Source organism: Miscanthus floridulus, chromosome 8 (genome assembly GCF_019320115.1).
Source record: "Miscanthus floridulus cultivar M001 chromosome 8, ASM1932011v1, whole genome shotgun sequence".
In the NCBI taxonomy this organism is placed as follows: domain Eukaryota; kingdom Viridiplantae; phylum Streptophyta; class Magnoliopsida; order Poales; family Poaceae; genus Miscanthus; species Miscanthus floridulus.
Genome location: NC_089587.1, coordinates 77,965,070 through 77,982,776, shown reverse-complemented (window position 1 = coordinate 77,982,776; position 17,707 = coordinate 77,965,070). Strand labels below are relative to the sequence as shown.

Sequence of the window (17,707 nt, the reverse complement as noted above, 5' to 3'; positions counted from 1 at the left end):
GAAGTGAAACTTGACGTCGATGTGCTTGCTCTGGTCGTGGAGAACTAGATTCTTCATGAGGGTGATGGCAGGCTAGTTGTCCACCATCAGTGCTAGTGGGTGAGCTTCCACATCGGTCAGCTCACCCAGCAGCCAATGTAGCCACACAGCTTGGCACGCTGCTGTGGCCATCGCCACATACAATGCCTCACACGTGGACAGTGCCACCACCTTCTGTTTCAACGACAAGCATAAAATTGGAGCTGACTCGAGGAAAACGAGCACGCTAGAGGTGCTCCGCCGTCCATCAATGTCCCCGCCATGTCTACATCGTTGAACACAGTGAGTTGTAGCCTGCTTCCATCGGTCTTGGGAAAGACGATTCCCTGATCCACTGTCCCCTTGACGTAGCGCAGCAACCGCTTCATCGCAACCCAGTGATCCTCTCGGGGATCCTCCATGAAGTGGCTAACATAGCCCACAGCAAACACAATGTCCGACCTCATGTGGACTAGGTAGCGCAGACCGCCGACAAAGCTCCAGTAGAGTGTTGCATCTACCTTCACCGTGGTACTAGCCTTTGTTAGTTTCAATCGCTCCTCCATCAGAGTTACATACGGCTTGCACTTAGCCATGCCACTCCACTCCAACAGCTTTGAGGCATACGCGCTCTGACCGAGCATGAGCGCGCTGAGATCACTCATTCGAAAACGAGCCGCCATCTCGCACTTGAATCTATCGATGTCCTCCGCACGTGCGCCGGTGACGATCAAGTCATCCACATACATGCCAACGATGAGCTCCTCCTTCCCCCGTCACCGTGTGTAGAACGCGTGCTCGGTTGCGCACCGTGTGAACCCAAGCTCGCCCAGCATGGCGTCAAGCTTGGTGTTCCACGCTCATGGGGCCTGCCATAGCCCATAGAGCGCCTTGCGTAGTCGGAGCACCCTGTGCTTTTCTCCCTTGACGGCAAAACCTAGAGGTTGCTTGACGAAGACCGTCTCCACCAGCTCACCATTGAGGAAGGTTGATTTTATGTTCAGGTGATGGACGTGCCAGTCCTTCGCTGTTGCCATAGCCAGCAGTAGTCGGACAGACTCCATGCGCACTACCGGTGCAAAGACTTCCTCAAAGTCAATGCTCTCACCCTGGACAAAGCCTCGGGCGACGAGGCATGCCTTGTGCTTGACAATGGTGCTATGCTCGTCCTGCTTTACCTTGTACACCCACTTCAGGCCGATCGGACGGCATCCTAGAGGCGGATTGACAAGCTCCCAAGTCTTATTTTCCTCGATCGCCTTCATCTCCTCCAGCATCGCCCGTCGCTAATTTGAATCGTGCTCGGCCAGCATGAAGGTGGGTGGTTCCTCTGCACTGATGAGAAGCAGCTCTGGGTCATTAAGCAGCCGACCCGATAGGCCTTAGGGCCCTGTGCCGCTGATGAAGTCGTCCAGCCTGTGGAACCGCACCTCCTCACCATCGTGGAAGGCTGAAAGGGTCGAGATGGCGACTAGAGGGGGGGTGAATAGTCTTTTTTGAAACTTAATCACGTTGGCTAACCGAAACAAGTGCGGAATTAAAACTATCGGTCTAGCCAAGACTACACCCCTCTATATATGTTCACTAGCACCTTGCAAAGATACTAATCATGCAACTAAGGTGCCGGGCTAGCTAGAGCTCTCCTAAACAATTCTAGGAGCAAGGTCACACAAACCTATGCCACTAGTACTTTAAGCAACAAGGGAGCTCCTACACATGCTAGTAAGCAAAAGCACAAAGCTAACTAAGCTCACTAGCAATGCTCAATAACAAGGCAACCAATGCCAAATTAGAGAGCGCAATTACTTAGCTACACAAACTAAGCAATGTGACTAACAAGGTTACACAAACCAAATTAGCCACGCAAGGGAGCTACTTCTATGCTACACAAGCAAGAAGATAATTAGCAAGCTACACAAGCTAACTAATTATTAAAGCAACAACACAAGCTCAATGTATATAAAAGTAATTGCAAGCTTGTGTAACGGGAATGCAAACCAACGGGAAGAACAAGGTTGACACGATGATTTTTCTCCCGAGGTTCACGTGTTTGCCAACACACTAGTCCCCGTTGTGTCGCCCGCTCACTTGGTGGTTCGGTGGTTAATTGGCATCACCCGCCAAGCCCGCACGTCGGGTGCCATAAGAACCTACCCCGAAAGTGAGGGTAGCTCAATGACACGCTTTACTAGAGTTGCTCTTCGTGGCTCCCGCGGGGCGAGCATAATGCCCCTCACAAGCACTTCTCTGGAGCGCTGCACAAGCTTCTTGTGGGCTTCCACGGAGACCACCACCAAGCCGTCTAGGAGGTGGCAACCTCCAAGAGTAACAAGCACCACCGGCTTGCAACTCGATCACCTAGTGCCACTCGATGCAACCTCACAATGCAACTGCACTAGAATCGCTCACTCACACAATCGGATGATCACTATCAAGTATGTGTGAGATGGAGGGCTCCCAAGCACTCTCAAGCATGGACACAAAGTCCCCCAAGGTGCTCAGCACCAGCCATGGCCGTAGGCCACTTCTATTTATAACCCCAAGGGCTAAACTAGCCGTTACCCCTTCACTAGGCAAAAATCAGGCCAACCAGACGCTCCGGTCGTGTTGACCAGACGCTGGTCCTCAGCGTCTGGTCGCTCGCAGATGGCCACGTGTCCCGATTCCAACAGTCACTTGACCTGACCGGACACAGCAGCTTCAACTGACCGGACACAGAATCCTCAGCGTCTGATCGTTTCTAGTAAGCTCCCCGAGGCGTATTTCTTCGACCGGACGTGTCCGGTCCACCTTGACCGGACACAGACCAGCGTCTGGTGCAATACCCTCGGTACTGTGCAGACCCGTCAGTTTGATCGGACGCACGCTGCCAGGGTCCGGTGCTTTCAGACCTAGCGTCCGGTCAGTTGATCGACGCCAGCGTCTTCGTGATCAACTCGTTTTCACTTCTAACTTCTTCACCCTTGCTCCAATGTGCCAACCACAAGAATTTGCATCCAGCGCAATAGAAAATAGGTATTCCATTTTCCCAAAAGCGCTGAATCCCGCCGAGCTTGCTCACACACATGTACCTGTGGACTAATCACCTATGTATCTCACATAAACACAATTAGTCCACCTAAGTTGTCACTCAATTACCAAAACCAAACAAGGACCTTTCAAAGGCATCCATGAACTTAGTGATGTCACTTGGAGGTGAGGCAAACTCGATCAGCGTCGATGGAGTTCCTTGTTCCACCAGAGTGATCGGCACAGCACCTGGAGTGCTCAGCACTACTCCTAGACCACTCGTCATCACTCCTAGAGTGGTCAGCACCACTACAGGAGTGCTCAGCACTAGTCTTGGAATGGTCGGTACCACTGCAAGACATTTCAGCTCCGCTACGGGAGCATTCAGCACCCGTCCTAGAGTGGTCGCCACCACTGCAGGACCGCTCGGCACTACTCCTAGAGTGCTCGGCACCCCTCCCAGAGTGCTCGGCATCACCCCAGGAGTGCTCAGCTCTATTGCTAGAGTGTTCGGCACCTCCTCTCTAGCGTCTCCACCACCGTGGATGACCAAGTGCTCGACGATGAAGGTGCTAGTGTAGCCGCTAGCTTCCCCCATGCCTGGACTGTCCTAGTCCCAAGCCGCCTTCTCATCAAATACAACATCACGCAAGACAAGCACCTTGCCTACGCGTGGGTCATAGAGCCGGTATGCCTTGGTACCTTCCGTGTAGCCCAGGAGCACCATCGGTGTGCTCCTATCCTCTAGCTTGGTGAGGACCGACTTCGTCTTCCTAACATGGCCGATGTAGCCGAAAGTCTAAAGGAAGGACATGCTCGGCTTGAGCCCATACCAAGCTTCGAACGGCGTCTTACCCTTCAGGGCCTTGGTGGGCGCGCAGTTGAGGATGAACACCACCGTGGTCACTGCCTCACCCCAGAACCTTGTCAGCATGCTCTTGGCCTTCATCATGGATTGAGCCATGCCGACCACCATCTGGTTTCGCCACTCCACCATGCCATTCTGCTGTGGTGAGTATAGTACGGTGTGGTGTCACACCACACCCTGATCCACGCAGTACACAGCAAACTCCACCAAAGTGAATTCGCCTCCCTGATCAGTTCGTAGCACGCCAGCTTCTTGCCGCTCTCCGGCTCCGTGCATGCCTTGAACTTTTTGATCGCCTCTGTCACCTCATCCTTGCTCATCAAGAGTTGCAGCCACATATAGCAACTGTAATCATCCACGAGTAGGAGAAAATACTGAGGACCACCATTTATGGCTGGTGTGATTGGCCCACAGAGATCGCCGTGGATGAGCTTGAGAGCGTCCACCGTGTGATTCTTGGCCGCCTTTGGGAATGGCAGCCTCCTCTGCTTCCTGGCCAGGCAGCTATCACATAGCTCGCCTTCGTGCTTGATGCGGGGCAGCCCTCTGACCATCTTCTCCAGCCAACCAAGCGTGTCGAAGCTGAGATGGCCAAACCAGGCATGCCACAGCCATGGCTCCTCGGTGTGCCATGTTGCCAGGCACACCGGCTGCTCTACCTTCAAGTCGAGCAGGTACAACTAGTTTTGGGACCTCTTCACCTTGGCAAGAAGCCGCTGCTCCTGGTCTCTGATCCTGAGGACACCGTCCTTGATTAGTACCTCACTACCGCTCTCATCCAGCTAGGCAATGCTGATGATGCTTGAACGCAGCTGCGGGATGTAATACACATCCATTAGTGCACGGTGCTCGCTGTTCTGACACCTAAAGATGATGGTGCCGCACCCTCAATCATCACCCTTGAGCCATCACCGAACTTCATCGTGCCTATCACGTCTTCATCGAGCTCGGATACGGCTACCTTAGAGCTCGTCATGTGGTTGCTGGCACCAGAGTCCAGGTACCATCGCTGCTCCTGCTCGCCATCCACACATCTGAGGTGGACTTGGGCACATGGTTCGTCGAGGTTGACAACCTTCAGAGCCTTCCCAAGCCCTTTCACCACCATCACCTCTCCCTTCCTTTTGGCCTCAACGTCGTGCAGTGCACAGAACGTTGCCATCAGGAGAGTGGCCTCATCATCATCATCAGCCTATGCCAGATGAGCCTCTGCCTTCTTCTCCTGCTTGTGATTTGGGCATTCCTTTGCCCAATGACCCGTCTTCCCGCAGCGCCAGCAGGCGTAGGGGTCGACCTTCTTCTTCTTCTCTGAAGAAGCCTTACCGCGGTGCATGCCATCGCCACCGCGGCTGGAGGAGGCTTCCCTAGAGTTCCTCTAGGTAGCCAACTCCTCCTCTATCAGCAGCAGCTTGCCGTTGTCCATCATTGCTTTGGCCTGCTCCATGCGCTCGTCCATCACCCGGAGATGGCCTGTCACATCCTCAATGGTGAGGATGGACAAGTCCAGCATCGTCTCTATGGAGAGAGCAATCTGGATGTACTTCGCTGGCACGGAGTGGAGGTACTTGGAGACCGTGTCTTCTTCGTCAATGGTGACGCCATGGCTCCTTAGCTTGCTGATGAGCGTCTGCAGGCAGAGAGAAAAGTCCTCCACTGATTTACCATCCTTGAACTTGAGGTTGGCATACTCCTGCTTCAGCAGCTGGGTCGTCACCTTCTTTGCACAGTTGGAACCGACGCGCATTGCCGCAATGGCCTCCCACGCCTCCTTAGTAGAGCTCTTCGCCCCCAACGGCTCCCTATACTCCACTAGCACAGTAGCAAAGATAGCCTCCAACACTAACATATCGTCTTCTTCGTTGTCAGTGCCCTTGTCAACAGCATTCCAGAGCTGTCGAGCTCTGAGCTTGACCTTCATGATCATCGCCCACTCGTCATAGTTGGTGCGAGTCAGCGTCAGCCAACTGGTGCTGCTGACCTCCCGCACCATGCGCACAATGACCTCATGTTGTGGCTGGGCAGCCACAGCAGCGCCGCTGCTGTCGCCCATCTCCAAACCGTCCCTCATCGCCAGCGGTTAGTCCGGCGACGGTGCTTGTACGGCTTCGATACCACTTGTTAGCCCCTGACCTCCAGCAAGGGTGCGCCGACCACTCACCAGCGTTGCTGACCACGACACTATCATTGGCAACCACACACTATGACTAAAGGTTGAAGAAGGGAGGGAGAATAGAGCACACACACAGCACAAAGCACCAGCATTGGCCGGAGCTCTGCAGAGGAGATGGCAAAACTGAACTCGCTCTCTTTACTGAGTTGCAGTGAGAAACTATATATAAAACTCTACCCATATAATCCTAGTACACAGATATGTCAGGCTGTCATGCTGCTACAGTGACTAGATGTGATAGTAGGACTGACTTTGGTGCCTGCCCCTGTTGTGGCTACAGTGCGACAGGGGAGCCTTGCAACAGCTACAGTGCAGCGGCAGGGAGCCCTTTCGGCGCCGCTTTTGTTCCTACCGCACGTTCACACAAGGGGAGCAGCAGATTACTGCAACTGCACCCAGGGCTACCAAGGCAACCCTTACATTCCCAATGGATGTTAAGGTAAATATATAACATATACTATATGCATGCTCATTAGTATTATTGTTTCCACTCTTGGTTATCAACTTCTAGTTTTTTTTACTGAAGATTTCTAGTATTAATGTGTGTTGTTATTGTCTCTCTCGTGCATTATTGGTTGTTCAGATACCAACGAGTGTGACGATCGAAACACGTACCCCTGTTATGGCGTCTACAACAACACTGAAGGAGGATATCATTGTGTGTGCCTTCCAGGCTTCGTGGGCAATGCTTCTCTACCAAATGGATGCAAAGGTATGGTATGGTACCATATCGCAAATACGAGTATACATATATGGAACATATAGTGTCCATGCTCTAAATTAATTATACAATGTTCTTCGGCCTATATATCTAAGATTGGGTTTTTTTTACTTTGTACCTAATTTGTAGACATTTTTCAAAATTGTACCACTATCTCTATATATATGTCTCGCTTTGTTAATGAAACTCGTTCATATTTTTTTTCACTATATGTCCTCTCTTTTCAGACATCAACGAGTGTGCACATCCCGATTCCTACTCATGCTACGGGGTTTGCACAAATATGCCCGGAACTTTCCGTTGCCAATGTAAGCGTGGAAGCTACGGGGACCCCTTCACAAAAGGGGGCTGCCAATCAGGTAACCCGATTTTGTTTTCTTCTTATCTTATTATGATACACCGATGCAATAACCTAATGAGTGTGTTTATTAATCACATATTTGTTTAGAAAGAATCAATAACCAAGCCTTCTTCCATAGAACCAGTTTCCTAAATGCAAATCATGATATTGGTCTTAATTATGCGTTTCTGTTCTAGTCTGGCTAGGAGTCGGCGGTGGCATAATTCTTTTGCTTTTGGCGCTTGGTGTGCCCTTCATAGCACGCAAAATCAAGCAGCATAAGGTTAAAAGGACAAAAGAAAGATTTTTCAAGCAAAATCATGGGCTTCTGCTTCAACAACCGGTATCACAGAAATCAGATATTGGTGGAAGGATGATCATTACCTTGAGGGAGCTAGAGAAGGCTACAAACAATTTTGATCCATCTCATGAAGTTGGTGGTGGAGGGCATGGTATAGTCCATAAAGGACTTTTAGACCTACAGGTTGTGGCCATTAAGAAATCAAAGATCATAGTACAAAGAGAAATTGCTGACTTCATAAATGAGGTTGTGATTCTTTCCCAAATCAACCATAGGAATATTGTCAAACTCCTTGGGTGTTGTCTTGAGACAGAAGTACCACTGTTGGTTTACGAGTTCATATCAAATGGCACTCTGGCTCATCATCTACATGTTGAAGGAGACATATCACTCCCGTCGAATGACTGGATGAGGATTGCCCTTGAAACTTCCAAAGCTCTAGCCTATCTACATTCAGCTGCTTCAACACCAATACTTCATAGAGACATCAAGTCATCTAATATACTTCTTGATGATAATTTAACAGCAAAGGTATCGGATTTTGGGGCTTCAAGATACATCTCAATTGATCAAACTGGAGTGACTACAGCCATCCAAGGAACCATTGGCTACTTAGACCCTATGTATTATTATACATTCCGCCTAACAGATAAGAGTGATGTTTTTAGTTTTGGTGTTCTTCTTATAGAATTACTTACTAGAAAGAGACCTACTGTGCAGACTAGTGATGGTGGCAGCCTTGTTTCACAATTGCGTCACTAGTCGCTGAAGGTGACATATTTGGCATAATAGATCCTCAAATCATGGAAGAGGCCGAGGGTGAAAAGGTCGAAGAAGTTGCCAAGCTAGCAGCAATGTGTACAAAATTGAATAGAGAAGATCGGCCTACAATGAGGGAAGTTGACATGACACTAGAAAACTTGAGAATCACCAAGAAGCATACGCGTCATAATGTAGCAACAGAGAGATACGAAACAGATCAAATTGTTGCCCCTTATATTTCAATTGAAGGACTCAGTATGGAAGCAAGTAGACAATATACTATGGAAGAAGAAATGTTGTTGTCAGGCACCTATCCGCGATGAGTTCATGTTCTAGCCTAACATTATTGTTCTCTTTTGGATATTATTATGGAACATGTAGCTCCTATAGTTCTTAGATCTTCAATCCTAATAAAAATCGTTGTGAGCTTTGTGTACTTGTTCTTTGATGTTTGTTGGTTAAGTGCAATTTATTTCTTCAATTATGATAGAATCACAACCAGGGGCATCCGGCAGGCGAAAAAGTGCTGCCTTGCCACTCTACCCTATTCTCTATGATCACAACAAATCTTTACGAGGAACATTTCAGAACTAATGCCTAGAAACTTGTATCAGTTCCCAAGTCCTGTTCATATATGAATCATGTACTTCAGGCTGGATGTTCCAAATGTAGGCATCGTCGACCACAATCTTTGGATGGGAAAGAAACGCACAGAGTGCCCAGACGACGTGCGACCGACCCATCTTCCTCATATTTTTAAAACAAACTAGAAAGGGGGGTGAAAACAAGAAGCAACCTTGGTTGCTTCAAGATCATCTGGCGACCCAAACCCAGTACCTAAATGGAGAAACAAGAAATGAAAATGGAGGAAGACCAGCAGGGCTTCACTGTTTGAGAGGCCTCTCTAAGAATGGCTGCAATTTACACCATTCCCTTCTTCCATCCCTCTCGATCGAAAAAACTATGCACATTAAGGTCTTGCATAGGCGCTAGGAACGAGAGGAACAGGATATGACGCACTGCCTGGCCCACTAATCAGCTTCCTAGCGCGCTTTCGCCCTACATGAAGGCAAGGAATTAGTTACTCTAACCTGTCGAACTCCACACGTTAGGTAGTGAACTATGAGAAACACCTAGTTTATGGGGACCACACCATTCTGAAAATCGAACTTCACACTAGAGTTGCCCTTAGGCCCAGTTTGGCAGGGCTCTGATTCTGGCTTCTTGCGGCCCTTGCAAGGAGCCCTGCCAAATTAAACGAGCATCTAAAAAATAGCTCCTTGCAAGGAGCCATCGGAGGAGCCGGAGCAAATAAAAAGTTGGCTTCTTTTGGTTCCTGCTCAAAAGCCTAATACAAATTATTACAAAACTGTCACTAGACCATTTTTGCTAAATGTTTTCCAAAACGGCACTAACCCCACCAGAGAAGCTGCTCCGATCCACATGAGAAGCCAAAGCTGAAGCCCTTTTACAAAGAGCCGGAGCCCTACCAAACGGGTTTTTGCAAGGGATGAATTCCTCTTGATCTTAGACCACACCATTGTACAAGTACGGGGAGCCAAGTATTAATATACATGAGTTGGAGACCTAGATAACACCGTCGTACAAGTTTATGGACTCAAATATGAAAATTCAGAAGTTTGAGAACTACATGAACAACTTTTGCTTTTGTTCTCTTGTCAATGTTCGAGAACTACTCAGCACTTATATATTCCATGCATGCATGGATTGTATTTTCATTCACAAGAAATTTTGTAAGTTAATTCATTATGTCTGTACATTATTATTGTCTAAAAAAATTCTGTTTGTTGAATGCAGTTGATACTAGATTTCTTTCCAAGGGACTAAGTGGATCACGAATTAGGCTCAGATTTTTTTTTTACACACGTGACTGTGTGATGGACACACATCTCCGAAGACCTAACTTGTGGGAAGTTTCATGTGCCTATGAGAAAAGCTACCTAACGCGGTGGAGGCACACTCGTTCCTGCTACAGTGGGCCACAAGGTGAACTTATAAATCCTGTCATTATTAATTAAATAAAAAGTTAATCGAACAGCTGTACTAATTAAGCATGTCGTGCAACAACCACGAGGAGGAATCCTGCGGGCTGCTATATATCTGGTGGCCGCATGGGTGATGATGCCCAATCTGAACGTAACTTTGCAGGTATCTTATTCAGGGGATTAGCTTTATTGTTACTTGTCGGGAGCTGCTGTAAACTACTGTTTGATGCAAAATCTGCAGATCTAGGCACGTGATTCATGAATCTGGATCCATTTCCTCGTTGTTTCCTACTTCCGGTTATTGGTAGCACTATATGCAAGGTGACTACCTAGGCTGATATATAGGAGCACTGTACTGCTTCACTCGGAGAACCAGTGTAGTGTTAGAAGAACAGACAACAAATGTTTACAATCTTGGAGAAGAGCGCGGCAATGAGCAGGAGAGTGGCGCTATTCGTGGCGGCTGCCGTGGTTGCATCGCTGCTGCTGCCACGGCCAGCTGCGGTGGTGGCGGTGACCGATGTAGCGTCGCCGGGCTGCACCAACCACTGCGGGAACATCAGCATCCCGTACCCGTTCGGCGTGGAGCCCGGGTGCTACCTCCCCGGCTTCAACGTCACCTGCAGGAACGACAGCTCGGTAGGGCACCATGGCTCGCCCAAGCTGTTCCTGGGCGACGGCACGGTGGAGGTGCTGGAGATCTCCATCGCCAACGCCACGGTGCGCATCAATGCCAGCCTCGCCTACTTCCCGGGCACGGGTAAGAATAATTTCCTCGGCCCTAAACCCATAACAACAAATGCTACATGGAGCGGCGCTCTCGGGAAGGGTGGAGTGTACACCCTGGGTTGGAGAAGCAACAGGCTGTTTGCGATCGGGTGCAACGTCCAGGTCCTCCTCCTCGAGGGGGGTGATGGGGATCCCAATAATAAAACCTTGAGCACCTGCGCCACCTTCTGCGACTGGGACGAGCAGGAGCAGAGCTGGTCATTTCCTGGTATCTCAGACTGCTCCGGCATCTTCTGCTGCCAGGCCAATATCTTGGTGGAGCGCAGCTCCTACGGCTTCAAGGTTCTGTCGACGAACGGGGTGCAAGGCCCCACGTCGGAAGCTATGGTATGGATAGTGGATTCGGATCTAGATTTTTATGAAGCTGCATCTTCCGAGGGCAGCCTTCCCGCGGTGCTGGACTGGAGGATCAACCACACGACATGCCACGGCAATGGGTCCTCGGCGGCATGCCGCAGCAGCCACAGCTTTTGCGAGTATATGCATTATAGACTAGATGAAGGGCACATCTGCAGCTGCACCTCGGGCTACCAAGGCAACCCTTACATTCCCAATGGATGTAAAGGTAAATATTATAACATGCTATATGCATGCATGCTCATTAGTACCATTTCTTCCAATCTTAGTTAATTGAATTATCGAGTTAATTTATATCAATGTGCATGTGTTCTCGCTCTTGCATATGGTTCAGATACCAATGAGTGCGACGATCCAAACACGTACCAATGTTATGGCGTCTGCAACAATACTGAAGGAGGATATCATTGCGAGTGCCCTACAGGCTTCGTGGGCAATGCTTCTCTACCAAGTGGATGCAAAGGTACCATATTGCAAATGTTCTATGTTTAACCATCAATTTTAAAAAGTGTATGTAGTTTCACAACATGTGAACTATGGGTCTATTTGGCGTGTCTTTGGCACCGGAGTGGACAAAGCCGCACCAAATGAGATCGCGCGGAAGAGCTCTTCTGCCCTCTCGTGTGCGGAGCCGAGGCCGTTTTAGTGCTTGGAGTCCGAGCACCAAAAATTGGCTCTGCCAATAGAGCTCCAGCTTTGGCAGAGGAGCACCTCGTACGGGGCGGCACCAAACGTGGACTATACTTATGGAAGTATTTCTCATAATGAATCTAAGAAATAATATGTTGTTAATATATATAACATGACATAAATACGGAGGGAATAAGGGTTTGAAACCACTCGCCAATGTGCCTCACGATTCTCTGGTTAATTGCTAGGACCATACAGAACACGTGCTAGCCAACCATATGTTAGATATTCTGAAGGAAACAGCTACTAGAAAGTTAAGCCCAAGAATTAATGATATTCGATTCTCACATGGCTATACTATACCTTAAGATCTAGTTCTTATCTATCTAGGTTGCTTTTTGATTCATTTTCTTTGCAAACATTTTCATAAATTTTACTACCCATCTCTAATTTATATGGTTCGGTTCTCCAATAATATGCAACATGTTCATATTTTCACCATCTGTATCTTTTCAGACATCGACGAGTGTGCTCATCCGGAGCTCCACACATGTTACGGGGTTTGCATAAATATGCCTGGAACTTTCCATTGCCGATGTAAGCAAGGAACCTACGGAGACCCCTTCACAAAAGGAGGTTGCAGCTCACTCTCAGGTGACATGCTGCTTATGTTAACATCTGTAGTAACTTGATTTTTAATTTGTATCTCTATACCCAAAACATATATACCTGATTAGTATAAGGTGCTTATTAATCACATATTTCTATTTTTAGAAAAGGAATCACATATTTCTATAGGCTGCAGTAGTTCGAAAAAATCACTAACAAATTGTTCCTCTCTACTCAACCATACATTTCAGTGTTGAAAATCGGGCTAGCTGTCGGCGGCGGCACGGTTTTTTTGCTTTTGGCAATTGGTGCACCCTTCGTGGCACGTAAAATCAAGCAGCATAAGGTTAAAAAGACAAAACAAAGATTTTTCAAGCAAAATCATGGGCTTCTACTCCAACAATTGGTATCACAGAAGTCAGATATTGGTGAAAGAATGATCATTACCTTGGGAGAGCTAGAGAAGGCTACAAACAATTTTGATCCATCTCATGAAGTTGGTGGTGGAGGGCATGGTATAGTCTATAAGGGACTACTAGACCTGCAAGTTGTGGCCATTAAGAAATCAAAGATCATAGTACAAAAAGAAATTGATGATTTCATAAATGAGGTTGCAATTCTTTCCCAAATCAACCACAGGAATATTGTCAAACTCCTTGGGTGTTGCTTAGAGACAGAAGTTCCACTGTTGGTTTATGAGTTTATATCAAATGGCACGCTTGCTCATCATCTTCATGTTGAAGGAAACATATCACTCCCGTGGGATGATCGGATGAGGATTGCCCTCGAAACTTCCAAAGCTCTAGCATATCTACATTCAGCTGCTTCAACACCAGTACTTCATAGAGACATCAAGTCATCTAATATACTTCTTGATGACAATTTAACAGCAAAGGTATCAGATTTTGGGGCTTCACGGCACATCTCAATTGATCAAACTGGAGTGACTACGGCCATTCAAGGAACCATTGGTTACTTAGACCCAATGTATTATTATACATCCCGCCTAACAGATAAGAGTGATGTTTTCAGTTTTGGTGTTCTTCTTATAGAATTACTTACTAGAAAGAGACCAACTGTGCGGACTAGTGATGGTGACAGCCTTGTTTCACATTTTGCATCACTAGTCACTGAGGGTGACCTAGTTGGCATAATAGATCCTCAAATCATGGAAGAAGCAGAGGTTGAAAAGGTTGAAGAAGTTGCCAAGCTAGCAGCAATGTGTACAAAATTGAATGGAGAAGATCGGCCTACAATGAGGGAAGTTGAGATGACACTAGAAAACTTGAGAACCACAAAGAAGCATACTCGTCATAATATAGCAACAAAGAGATATGAAAAGGATCAAACTGCTGCTCCTTATATTTCATTTGAAGGACTTACTATGGAAGCAAGTAGACAATACACTATGGAAGAAGAAATGTTGTTGTCAGGCACCTATCCACGATGAGTTCATGTTCTAGCCTAACATTATTGTTCTCTTTTGGATATTATTATGGAACATGTAGCCAGTGGCGGAGCTCTCGGTAGGGCTAGGTGTGGCAGCCGCCCTACCTCAAATCTGCCATGCTCTTCATTATCCTGGCTGGTTCACATGTCATCTCTCAATGGCTATGCAATTAATCAAGGCAGGGAGCTCAGATGATTCTACTGTGCCACACCTTGCTTTCCACTTGTCCTCCGCCACTGCATGTAGCTGCTATAGTTCTTAGTTCTTCAATCCTAATAAAATCGTTGTGAGCTTTGTGTACTTGTTCTTTGATGTTTGTTGGTTAACTGCAATTTATTTCTTCAATTATGATAGATTCACAACCAGGGGCAGTCGGCAGGCAAAAAAGTGTTGCCTTGCCACTCTACCCTATTCTCTATGATCACAACAAATCGTTGTGAGGAACATTTCGGAACTGATGCCAAGAAACTTGTATCAGTTCCCAAGTCCAGTTCATATATGAATCATGTACTTCAGGCTGGATGTTCCAAATGTAGGCATCGTCGACCACAATATATGGATGGGAAAGAAATGCGCATATTGCCCAGACGATGAGCCACCAACCCACCTTCCCCACATTTTTAAAACAAACTAGAAAGGGGGATAAAAACAAGAAGCAACCTTGGTTGCTTCAAGATCATCTAGCGACCCAAACCTAGTAGTTAAATGGAGAAACAAGAAATGAAAATGGAGGAAGACCAGCAGGGCTTTACTATTTGAGAGGCATCTCTAAGAATGGCTGCAATTTACACAATTCCCTTCTTCCACCCCTCTCAGAAAAACTGTGCACATTAAGGTCTTGCATAGGCCCTAGGAACGAGAGGAACATGATATGACGCACTGCCTGGCCCGCTAATCAGCTTCCTAGCGCGCTTTCTGCCTACATGAAGGCAAGGAATTAGTTACTCTAACCTGTCGAACTCCACACGTTAGGTAGTGAACAATGATAAACACCTAGTTTATGGGGCCCACACCATTCTGAAAATCGAACTTCACACTAGAGCCGCCTTTAGCCCCCGTTTGGTAGGGCTCCGACTTGGCTTCTTGCGACTCCTTGCAAGGAGCCCTGCCAAATTAAACGAGCATCTAAAAAAACAGCTCCTTAAAAGGAGCCATCGGAGGAGCCGGAGCAAAAAAAAAAAAAAAAGTGGCTTCTTTTGGCTCCTCACAAATATAATATAAATTATTATAAAAATGCCACTAGACCCTTTTTGCCAAACGTTTTCTAAAATGGCTCTAACCCCACCAGAGAAGCTGTTCCGATCCATATGAAGAGCCAAAGCTGAAGCCCTTTCAGAAAGAGCCCGAGCCCTACCAAACAGGTTTTGCAAGGGATGAATTCCTCTTGATCTTAGACCACACCGTTGTACAAGTACCGGGAGTCAAGTATTAATATACATGAGTTGGAGACCCGGATAACACCGCCGTACAAGTTTATGGACTCAAATATGAAAATTCAGAAGTTTGAGACCTACATGAACAACTGTTGCTTTTGTTCTTTCGTAAATATTTGAGAATTACTCGGCTCTTATATATTCCATGCATTCATGGATTGTATTTTCATTCCCAAAAAATTGTAAGTTAATTCATTACGCATGTAGATCATTATTATCTAAAAGAATTATGTTTGTTGAATGCAGTTGATACTCTAGATTTCTTTCCATGGACTAAGTTGGTCATTGAAGTACTAACTACACCTCACGCCTTCCGAATTAGGCTCAGTTTTTTTTTTGGTGTGTACACACACGCGTGACAGTGTGATGAACACATCTCCGAAGTCCTAACTTGTGGGAAGTTTCATGTGCCTTTTTGAGATCGAAAAGCTACTTAATGCGGTGGCGCCGTGGAGGTGGGACACACACGCGCGTTCGTTCCTACAGTGGGACAAAAGATGTACTAGTACTTATTAATCCTGTCATTATTAATTAAATGAAAAGTTAATCGAACAGTTGTACTGATTAAGGGTCCGTTCGCCTTCCCGGCCAGGAACATTTCTAGCCCAGTACAAAGTATGGAATGGTTCTAGGCCCGGAACAATTACAGACCATTCCGGGCTGGAAACGAACGGGCCCTAAGCGTGTCGTGCAACAGCCACGCGGGGGAATCCTGCTGCTATCTGTTGGCCGCATGCGTGATGCCCAAATTAAAACTTGGCATAATTTGAACGTAACTTTGCAGGTATCTTTGTTCAGGGGATTAGCTTAATTAGTGCTTGTCGGGAGCTGCTGTAAACTACTGTTGGATTCAAAATCTGCAGATCTAGCCACGTGATTCATGAATCCAGATCCATTTCCTCGTTGTTTCCTAACTTCCGATTATTTCATTGGTAGCACTATCTATATGCAAGGTGACTAGGCTGATCGATATATAGGAGCAGTGGGAGCTTCACTCGGAGAACCAGCTTGTTGGAAGAACACACAACAAATGTTTACAATCTTGGAGAAGAGCGCGGCGATGAGCAGGAGAGTGGCCGCGCTATTCGTGGGCGCTGCCGTGGTTGCATTGCTGCTGCTGCTGCCACAGCCAGCAGCAGCGGTGGCGGCGGCGGCGACCGATGTAACGTTGCCGGGCTGCACTGTTAGCTAATGCAGGTAAGAAAAAGGATTGGGGAAGAAGACAGCAGAATAGGAGCAGGAAGAGGAATGATTAACGAATTTAGTTATGGGTTACAGATCTCATAATCCCTCGTCCTCTCCGGTTCCCTCCTTAAGGGCCCGTTCGGTTATGCCGTTCCCGGTCTTTGCTGAGCAGGAACAGTTCCCGTGCTATAGAAAATACTGAAGAAACGGAAAGGGCGGGAATGGATCTGGCCAGGAATTATTGTAACCGAACGAGGCCTAAGTAGTCTGTTACATGCGCCACATTGGGCCGGTAACCAGAGTATTGGGCCTCCTAGACCTTGGGTTCCTTGCCGCCCGGTCTTCAGGGCTGTTTTGGGCCGGAGCCGTTGTCAGACGGCGAACAGGAATAACATTCCCCCCTTCTTCAGAGCCAGCATGACCCCAGGCCGGCGCTCTTGGAAATTGCTGCCGAAGACTGTCAGCGTTCTCCCAGGTAGCCAAAGCCGCCGGCATCTACGACCACTTAACTAGCACTTGCTCGACGGGGTTGTCACCGGACGTCCAACGCCTCTGAAGGATCTGCTGAGGAACCTGAAATTCGACAGCATCAGTTGGCAAGGCCAGAGCCACCGGTTCAGTACCATGGGAGGCCTTCAACTGGGACACATGAAAGGCCGGATGAACGGAAGACGAAGGTGGCAGCGAAAGCTTGTAGGCCATGGCACCAACACGAGCTTCAACTTGGAATGTACCAAAGAAGCGAAAGGCTAGCTTCCGATGTGAACGATAAGCCAGGGATGACTGAATGTATGGCTGGAGCTTAAGATATACCCAATCGCCCACGTTAAACTGCCGTTCAGACCAATGCTTGTCGGCTTGACATTTCATCCGTTCTTGAGCACGAAGCAAATGTTGCCTCACCAAATCTTGCATAAGAGCTCGCTCAGCCAACCAGTCATCAATAACAGGCACCTGGGAACTGACAGAGGCAGCAGACAGACCAAATTGCCGAGGGGCATGTCCATAAGTACCTCAAAAGGTGATCGGCCGAGAGCTGAATGATGACTTGAATTATAC

The 17,707-nt window shown here is 47.6% G+C and overlaps 2 protein-coding genes and 1 pseudogene across 2 annotated transcripts; 2 read left to right on the top strand and 1 right to left on the bottom strand.

The window, feature by feature from the left end:
- Positions 1-218: 218 nt before the first annotated feature.
- On the bottom strand, positions 219-767 carry LOC136469433 (uncharacterized mitochondrial protein AtMg00810-like). Its single transcript, XM_066467631.1, has one exon. It carries the CDS (start codon positions 765-767, stop codon positions 219-221), a length of 549 nt encoding a protein of 182 aa, XP_066323728.1.
- Positions 768-6,461: 5,694 nt separating this feature from the next.
- LOC136472685 (wall-associated receptor kinase-like 9) lies at positions 6,462-8,512 on the top strand (annotated as a pseudogene).
- Positions 8,513-10,627: 2,115 nt separating this feature from the next.
- LOC136472684 (wall-associated receptor kinase 1-like) lies at positions 10,628-14,030 on the top strand. Its single transcript, XM_066470388.1, has 3 exons — positions 10,628-11,549; positions 12,488-12,625; positions 12,832-14,030. Exons 1-3 carry the CDS (start codon positions 10,628-10,630, stop codon positions 14,028-14,030), a joined length of 2,259 nt encoding a protein of 752 aa, XP_066326485.1.
- The last annotated feature ends 3,677 nt before the right edge of the window (positions 14,031-17,707 follow it).

What these genes read in the sequence shown, in the direction of transcription:
- LOC136469433 (XM_066467631.1), bottom strand. Translation starts at nt 767, where the DNA reads ATGTATGTGGATGACTTGATCGTCACCGGCGCACGTGCGGAGGACATC.
- LOC136472684 (XM_066470388.1), top strand. Translation starts at nt 10,628, where the DNA reads ATGAGCAGGAGAGTGGCGCTATTCGTGGCGGCTGCCGTGGTTGCATCG. An exon ending in CATTCCCAATGGATGTAAAG is followed by an intron (nt 11,550 to 12,487) that starts GTAAATATTATA and finishes GTATCTTTTCAG; the next exon opens with ACATCGACGAGTGTGCTCAT. An exon ending in AGGTTGCAGCTCACTCTCAG is followed by an intron (nt 12,626 to 12,831) that starts GTGACATGCTGC and finishes CATACATTTCAG; the next exon opens with TGTTGAAAATCGGGCTAGCT.